Source organism: Amphimedon queenslandica, unplaced genomic scaffold (genome assembly GCF_000090795.2).
Source record: "Amphimedon queenslandica unplaced genomic scaffold, v1.1 AMPQUscaffold_12429, whole genome shotgun sequence".
Taxonomy (NCBI): Eukaryota; Metazoa; Porifera; class Demospongiae; order Haplosclerida; family Niphatidae; genus Amphimedon; species Amphimedon queenslandica.
This window is the reverse complement of record NW_003547334.1, coordinates 11,755-20,721: the sequence shown is the minus strand read 5'-3', so window position 1 is coordinate 20,721 and position 8,967 is coordinate 11,755. Positions and strand designations below refer to the sequence as shown.

The 8,967-nt window shown below is 35.4% G+C and overlaps 2 protein-coding genes across 2 annotated transcripts in view; one reads left to right on the top strand and one right to left on the bottom strand.

The window, feature by feature from the left end:
- Positions 1-517: 517 nt before the first annotated feature.
- The window catches only part of LOC100635839 (probable ubiquitin carboxyl-terminal hydrolase FAF-X), a 19,473-nt gene continuing 11,023 nt past the window's right edge, over positions 518-8,967 (top strand). The window contains exons 1-7 of the mRNA XM_020004060.1: positions 518-677; positions 1,140-1,203; positions 1,322-1,471; positions 1,808-1,926; positions 2,400-2,504; positions 2,676-2,821; positions 3,370-3,543. Of these exons, the coding sequence (XP_019859619.1) occupies positions 663-677; positions 1,140-1,203; positions 1,322-1,471; positions 1,808-1,926; positions 2,400-2,504; positions 2,676-2,821; positions 3,370-3,543 (773 nt within the window). The 5' untranslated portion in view covers positions 518-662. The remainder of the gene's footprint in view (positions 678-1,139; positions 1,204-1,321; positions 1,472-1,807; positions 1,927-2,399; positions 2,505-2,675; positions 2,822-3,369; positions 3,544-8,967) is intronic.
- On the bottom strand, positions 3,692-6,326 carry LOC109587841 (heat shock 70 kDa protein 12A-like). The gene is made up of 3 exons (XM_020004061.1): positions 5,415-6,326; positions 5,155-5,367; positions 3,692-5,110 (listed from the first exon to the last, which is right to left on the bottom strand). Exons 1-3 carry the CDS (start codon positions 5,760-5,762, stop codon positions 3,815-3,817), a joined length of 1,857 nt encoding a protein of 618 aa, XP_019859620.1. The 5' UTR covers positions 5,763-6,326; the 3' UTR covers positions 3,692-3,814.

Genomic DNA, 8,967 nt, shown 5'->3' with positions numbered 1-8,967 from the left:
GCTGTGTAGCAAGTTTGAGGTGATTCCGACTTTAATTTTTCAAGTTACAGCCATTTTAAAAAAGCGCTAAAATTCACGAAATACCCAAGGCTATAGCCCATGGTTTTTTCCAAAAAATGACTCCGAAATTATCCCAAATTTATATTACATTTTTTGATACATATTGATGTCCTTCTGCTGTGTAGCAAGTTTTAGGTGATTTCGACCTCAATTTTTCAAGTTACGGCCATTTTTAAAAAACACCAAAATTCACAAAAATACCCAAGGCTATATAGCCCATGGTTTTTCCAAAAAATGACTCCGAAATTACCCCAAATTTTTATTACATTTTTTGATGCATATTGATGTCCTTATGCTGTGTAGCAAGTTTGAGCTGATTCCGACTTTAATTTTTCAAGTTACTGCCATTTTAAAAAATTCTAAAATCCTGAAAAATACCCAAGGCTATAGCCCATGGTTTTTTTTAATGGCTCCGAAATCACCCCAAATTTTTACATATTGATGTTATTATTTATTATTATTATCAATAGGTTAATTCCTTGTCCAGTCAGTCTGTGGTGGTGGAGGGTCCATTATTGGAAGGTCATTTGAATCTTATTGTTGAGCTGCTGACGTTTTCCTCAATTGAAGAGAGACACAGTTTAGGGAGTAAACCAGGAGGAATGAACCTCATACCTGTAAGGACACTGTACATGTGAATTATTACATGTGTATTTAATACTGTTGTACATGTGATTTATTAGTTAATACTGTTGTACCGTATAGTGCTTTAATTTTGCAGAGCTAAAATTTCGCGGATTGATAAAAATCAATTTTTCGCAGAAATAATTTTTGTGGATTTGCAATGTTAGTGCCACACCTTTAATGGCAATTGAAATTTTAGCGGATCTTTAATTTCGCAGTTTCATGCAAACCGCGAAAATAGCGAAAGTTTAGCTCCTCGAAAATAAAGCACTATATGGTACTTCTACATGTACATGTATACATGTAAATACAGTACTTATACATGTACATGTACTTTTATAAGATTTAAACTGTGGTACATGTTCATTAGGAATAGCTTTTGGAATGATAGCTTGGCATAATATTGCTTTTTTTCAGCAATTCCACTTTTTATGTAAATTCTTTTTTTTTCTCAGAACCTCATCAATCATTTCTTGTTCCCTGCATCAAGATTAGTGAAGAAACTAAAGACTACACCTGGTAATGACTGATACATTATACTTATTATTATTATTATTATTATTATTATTATTATTATTATTATTATTATTATTATTATTATTATTATTATTATTATTATTATTATTATTATTAATAGATCTACAGTACAATGATGAGTTAGCCAGTGGTATATGCTCCAGTCCTGACAGTATTCAAGCTTGTTATAAACTATTGAATGCACTGTGTGTTGGAGTGAAGGAGAACATTGAAATACTCAGTGAACTAATCTCTGATATATTCTACAATGGTGAGGCTATTACTGCTAGTATTAGCATGAACAATTAAATTACTGTATAAGTGGTTTTTAAGGGAATCATTATTTCGCGAAATCTGCTAAATTTGGCTAAATTTCTAATTTGTGGATTTTCAATTTTGCAAGTTATACATGTACCATGTGCCATGTGGGTAGCGTATTATATTTTTTTTTGCGGATTTAATTTTCGCAAATCAGGAAGAAATTAGTGAAATCTACAAAATTTGCAACCCTTGAAAAAACCACTTATACTGTACTTTATTTGTGAATGCATTAAAAGCCCAAACTTTAAAGAATTTGCAATACTTTTATTTTTTATTAATCCTTCAGATGAGCCTCCGTTGGTGGAGTGGGAGTATTATCCTCACGTTGGTCCTCGGCCCACTAGAGGGTATGTGGGACTGAAGAATGCTGGAGCAACCTGCTATATGAACGCTGTACTACAACAAGTAATACCTAATACACGTATATACATTTATTTAATTTTATTTAATATTTATTTATTAAAGTCTATTCACTTTCACCTGACCCCTGGCTTTTTTCAATTAATAAATAACTACGTCACATCCGCATTCTTTACGTATTTGTGGTTTTGGAATTGTTTTTGTTGCGTGGAAGGGATGCAGATAAGTAGCAGCTGAATTTAATCTGGCTGTTCTAGCTGCATAATTGCGGTCAAAGGTATGTCATTGAGTTTATACAGGGACATCCAAAAAAGGCTAAGGCCTTATCACTTTGACCCGATCTTTTTATCTAAAGGACGGGAAGGACCTAGCGATTCTAATGGTGCAAACAAAATTTCTAAATTCCATGTTGATCAAAAGTTATAACAAAAAATCAATAGGTCAGGTGAAACTGAATAGACTTTAGTACACTAGTATTATAATTATAGTTGATTATTTATTAATTTGTTTTTGTGTAGTTGTACATGATCTCTCCAGTCAGAAATGGTGTCCTCTCACTATCAGAGCCAGCAGTGCAGTTGATTAATGAAACTGACAAAACAGAACAAGACAATAAAGGAAAAGTAAGGAGACAACATTACTATTTATAGAACAACAGATGCTATTAATAGAACCAGGACTTTATGAATACCTTGCTTGCTTAGGCTCACCCATTAAATGTATTGTATTATTATTATTATTATTATTATTATTATTATTATTATTATTAATACATGTATCTCTCCTCTATGCAGTCAGTAGATGGTCCATTGGTCCCTGCTAGCACTGATAGAAAAGAGACACACATTAAGGTACTGATGCAACTACAGACCATATTTGGACATCTACTGGAAGGGAAGGTTCAATTCTATGTACCCAAAGGATTCTGGAAGGACTTCAGGTAATGAATATACTGTATCATACTGATGTGTGCTTTATTATTTATTATGTACATGTACATGTATGTGGTATTAGTATCCTTTATTAGTTTATATGGGGATGTATGGTGTTAGATATAGAAATAAATTAAATTTTGTGAGGCCAATCAATCTAACTAAAACTGGTAGACTTAAGGACCCCTAGGGCTAAATATGAGAGACCAAAAGCTGAAAAATGGGACAGATTTCAGGAGACCTAGACTAAATATGGGAGACCAAAAGTCTCCTAAACTCCCTCCAGATCTAACAGTGATTATACATGTACATGTACTGTATAGCGAAAAATTTATGAGGGCTCTAAATTTTGTGGATTTTGTGATTTTTTGAAGATTTGCGAAAATTACATGCACTTCCATGAAAATCAAATTATTAGAGTACAAGATGGCAGACAGCATAAATTTATGAAAATTAATCCACAAAATAGATTTTTTATGTAAATTTGCAAAATTTACAGCCCTTGAAAAATTTTGCTCTACACAAGACATTATTTAATATTTCCCCTCCTCTACAGGTTGGAGGGTCAGCAGGTCAACCTCAGAGAGCAGCATGATGCCTTTGAGTTCTTCAATACACTAGTGGACAGTGTAGACGAGGGACTCAAGGCTTATAATGCCACACCAATCATCAGTCAAGTACTGGGAGGATCCTTCGCTGATCAGAAGATATGTAAAGGATGCCCTCACAGGTAGGGGCGGGGCAGTGGGCGGGGCTTATAGGATATTTATTGTATATGGATGTCAGGAGATTATTTTTTTTTAATAAAATAAAGAGAGTAGAAATAATGCATGCATGAAAAATACAGTACAGTATATTCATTGTAGCTCAAGAATCAGTTTTTCATTAAGATCTAAGAATGTTGTAAGACAAAATAATAAATTGCTATAACTACTACATGTATTAGTAAGTAAATACTTTTAAAAATACTTTTTAACTACTATTGCTTTTCTTTATTGTTGTTAGTCTTGTTTTGATAGAAAGTCACAAACTGTTTTCACTTCTTCTCCAGTGATACTATACTGAGCTCTTGCTTGTATCTCCGTACCACTGAAATCCATGAATATCTCGTATTTTCTCTCTTTCCTTGGTATATTATCAGGATTAGGAAGATCAAGTATTAGCTCACCAATCTTATGTACTGTTAGTTTACCTTCTTTATCTACTATATACTGAACTCCATCATCTGTTGTACAGTATATAGGAATATGTTGTTGTGTCCACCTTTGATAAGAAGGTATAAATGATGCCTTATATATTTCATTCTTTATCTCTTCTCCTTTGAGTACAAATACCTCGAATACATTGCCACAGCGTTGTACACCTTCTTCATTTACACGTTTGTAGTGTTCATCATGTATTGATGGGTTGAATGCTATTGAAGCACTTGTCCCATAGGTAGCATCAGCAACACGTGATTGGATTATATTAGGGTCTTTCCTCCACATTACTGCTCCTGTTACTACAGCAAGACCTGGTTGTACAGGACACACTATATTATCATAAAGCATGCCATGATGCTCAGCGATAGCTTCTTTTATCCTTTGACTAATAAACCTACACCCTCCAAACCCTCCTACCAGATAAACTGTATCGATTCCATCAGACTTCAGATCATGAAATGCTTTTCTAACACACTCAATGATCTTATCAACTGTTGACTTGAATACCTTCTCTTCTAACTGACAATAGTTTATTTCTAATGAACCATCTCCAGGATCATAATGCATGTCCATCTTCTTTAATTCACGAAGTTTAGTACCATAGAATGATTCAAAGGCCAGAGGTAAGGTCAGCACCATTTCGTTAGTGCCTTTTGGTTTGTCACCGAATGTTTTCTTCTGTTCTTCAAATTCTCCATAGAAAAATTTATTCAGAGTTGCTTTAGCACGAGTTGGATCTGAAGCTAAGAAAGACTGGAAACCTTTATCCTTCACTACCTCTTCCAGTATCATTGACAGTGCTTCATTGACAGTAGTACCTCCCCAGGTGTTACCCATTGGTAGTAGTACTACACTAATTCTCCCATTACTCTTATCATGTACAGTAATATCAACTGTACCTCCTCCTATATCAACTACCATATATCTCTCTGGAGGTGTTCCTGATACTTCTGACTGATGCTGTGCAGCTATAGCAGCTACTTCTGGTTCTAGAGCTAATGATAGCTTCTCAGGATTAACCTCCTCTGGACGTGGTAAAGGGGAACCAACTGGAGTGAACCTTGTTATACCAGGAGCATCAGAAGTGAGACCAGCCTATCATATTAACATAATGAAATACAAAGCATGTATTAGGTTACCATATAAGCAGCTTCTCTCATCATTCTTCTTGCTCTTGCTTTCCATATAGCAGGAACAGTAATGACCCAATCAAAATCACTTGACTTGTAGTTTCTCTTCAGATGATCAGTGAGTAGCTTCTCCTTGAGGTGTGTTAGTATAAAAGCTATAACTTCAATGAGATAATAAGAACCACCAGTGAATGAAGAGACTTGAGTAGTACGATCTATTTCCTACAATAATATAAGTGTATTTGACTGTTCAATCTTTTCTAACTCACTGTATCTCTCTCCAGTAAGGTCTTTATTCGCTCAAAATAAATGTAATTTTGAGTTTCTTTCTTTGTGCTGTAAATGCTCTGTGCTTTGTATCCAATCCCAGTGACTTCACCACATTGCTGGTTCTCCTTGTCCTTGAATATCAGTATAGCATTAGGTACCCTCTCATAAGTACTGTGTAGTGGTACTAGTTTGACCTGTCCATCAGTTGGAGTGGTGTATGCTACTGATAGTGATGAGGTACCAAAGTCAATAGCTGCTATACAACTGCTCCCTTGTAGTACTGGAGTGACTTTTGGTATATTCACAGCCCTGCATAGTGGCTCCAATGGTCCTTTAGATAAAGCCATGGTCAGTATAGGAGAGTTAGAAGGAATTCATGTAACATTAGTGGAACACACATGTGACTGCTTTGATATTGTGTTTGTGGGATATGGTGGGATGATCCTACTCAAATAATAATGATATTCATCCCACTGAATTATTATTGCATATTCAATTGTAATTATTATTATTAGCTTCAGATCCCATATGCTGGCATTATCATTATGCTGGCATAATTCACTAGTGATGGGCGAATCCAGGAATTTGCATTCGATTCCAATTCTAAATACTTCTGAGACTGGAATCAATGGAATCGAATACCGATTCCGAGACTACATCTGTGCATGCGCAAAGCCACGTGGTATCAATTACAGTAATAATTAAGGTATTAACTACTGGTTTTAAAACTATTATTAATATTAAAAGGTGTGGTTGGGTGTGGTTTAATTCGGAATTGTTTCAAACGATTCCTACTTCTCTTTCGATACGAGTACGATTCCATTCGGAATCGAAGGATCGAATACTCCTGACTCGGAATCGCCCATCACTATAATTCACTCTCTGACTATTATCATACTGTTGGCATATGACACTTAAGGCGGATTTACAATATGACATTAGGCCAGCGTACCGTCAATTTTTAATCAAAAACGTGGGCGATTTGACCTTTTGACGCATGCTTTCCGCTGGAATAGAACCAGATTCTATTCCAGCGTCAACGTAACGTCAGGACTAGCGTAATATTGTAAATCCGCCTTTAGTCCTTTAGCCTCACTCACACAGTCACACTTTGCATAGGCAAGAGACTAGATGTTTCACCGTGTTCAGAGGCGTACCCAGGGGGGCTAAAAGGGGCTTGAGCACTCCCCTCATGGCTGGAATCAGAGAATTCTTTAAGTCCTGGTGTCTCATATCATTGCTAAGTGTCTTAAGAAAGTTTTTAGGACACTTGACTATCATTTCAGCCTCAATTTCAGCATTTTCCATTGCTTTAAAGGGCAATAGGAAGCGCCAGAGTTCCTGAAATTACTGTGACCCTGCCTATTATTAATGAATAATCTTCGAAAATGGAGGAAAACACTATTATAGCGCCGTAAAAAAGGGTGTGGCCAGAATCACCGCACGCTTTGCGTGCCATTATCACCCTCCTCTTCCAATTCCTGGGTACGCCTCTGGTTTTGTGTTATCAGTCTCTTGTGTTACAAAAATTATTAAACAGCTCATGAATAAAGTCCTTTTTACACTTGTTGATGCAAGCCCTGTTTACACAACAAGCCAGTTTTTAATTGAGTCCACATGAACTGTGGTTAAATCAGTTTAACATTGCATACAAAATACAGCTCCTTTAATATTTAAACTGGATTGATTATCTCAGGCATGCAGGCTACATTTACATGGCAACGCAAAGTGTATTGTTTTAAAATGGTACACTTTGAACATAGTCTCGCTAGCCAGACTCTAATTTACTGAATAAGAGTCTGGTGCCATGCCTAATATTATAGATTTTATAACTACATAATCTATGGTTAATCTTTGTAAACACGTCCATGCTCTACAGTATTCAACTCATAGTGAATTTTATTATATTGATCTTACTCAACATGCTTGCTTGAATAAGGCAAGGTATGAGGACATCAAGGAAAAGGGAAGTAGTAAAGTGCTCTTAAGCAGGGTGAGACTATTCTCAGCAGTACTGAAGTTAGAGCAATCCCATATAGAAAAATCAAGGTTGTAGCATGATTGTGGCAACCTTGTAACAAGTTAGTTGTCAATAGGTTGTCACTACCTGGTCACAACCTTGTAAAAACCTTGGATTTGGCACGTTTTTTGGCTTGTGACAACCTTGTCACAACCTTCTCACAATGTACAATGAATTTAATAGAATAAATATAATCTGAAAGACTATCAACATGCATATAATAATTATTAAACCTCTTAATCCCATGTAGTTTCAAATGATTTCTAGATACTTGTATATCTATGATACATGTAGCTAATGTATAAATAAAGATGTGGATGTGTATTAATGTTATCTTTATTGACTTGTATAAGTGCTGGTCAATGGTCGATCCCTTTATATATGGTAGCAATAGCTTCATATCATCGTGGGGCGCACTTAATGAAACCTCAGTTTCCTGTCAACCTTCAGAACACCTTGTCACAAGGTTGTTATGTTTCTTACATGTTAGTCACAACTTCAGCACTTTTATACAAGGTTGTCACTAGGTTGCTCACAACTTTATCACTTTTATACAAGGTTGTTATTAGGTTGCTCACAACTTTATCTCTTTTATACAAGGTTGTTATTAGGTTGCTCACAACTTTATCACTTTTATACAAGGTTGTCACTAGGTTGCTCACAACTTTATCACTTTTATACAAGGTTGTCACTAGGTTGCTCACAACTTTATCACTTTTATACAAGGTTGTTATTAGGTTGCTCACAACTTTATCTCTTTTATACAAGGTTGTTATTAGGTTGCTCACAACTTTATCACTTTTATACAAGGTTGTCACTAGGTTGCTCACAACTTTATCACTTTTATACAAGGTTGTTATTAGGTTGCTCACAACTTTATCACTTTTATACAAGGTTGTTACTACTGAGGTTGCTCACAGCTTTATCACTTTTATACAAGGTTGTTATTAGGTTGCTCACAACTTTATCACTTTTGTATAAGGTTGTCACTAGGTTGCTCACAACTTTATCACTTTTATACAAGGTTGTCACTAGGTTGCTCACAACTTTATCACTTTTATACAAAGTTGTTACTAGGTTGCTACAACTTTGCAAGGATGTGACCTGGTTGTAACAACCTTGGAATTTCTATATGGGATCGGAAATTTGGAATTCATGCACATTATTTTAAGAGAGAGGGAGCTAGAAGCATTTCTTTACTTGCCTAATTGTCTCACCATCAGAGCAAATAAAGGCAGTTCAGTCGGCAGTTGTAGTCATAGAAAGAAACTTTAAAAAGTGTAATAGCTCAGTTAGTTCCACTCTTGATAATTATAGACTTACCATTGTGTGGGCAGTTACTAATGTAACCATGGTAACAGTGATTTAATTGGGTTGACCAAATTCTGTCAGACACTGAGACAAACACGAGTTGAGATTAGGCATGAAACCAGACTCTATTTTAAAAATTTAGTCTGGCCCTGCAAGACTACTTTGACTGAACTTTGTTATTTTTGTTTCTATATAGTTTTATTATGTTTTTATTTGTTTCT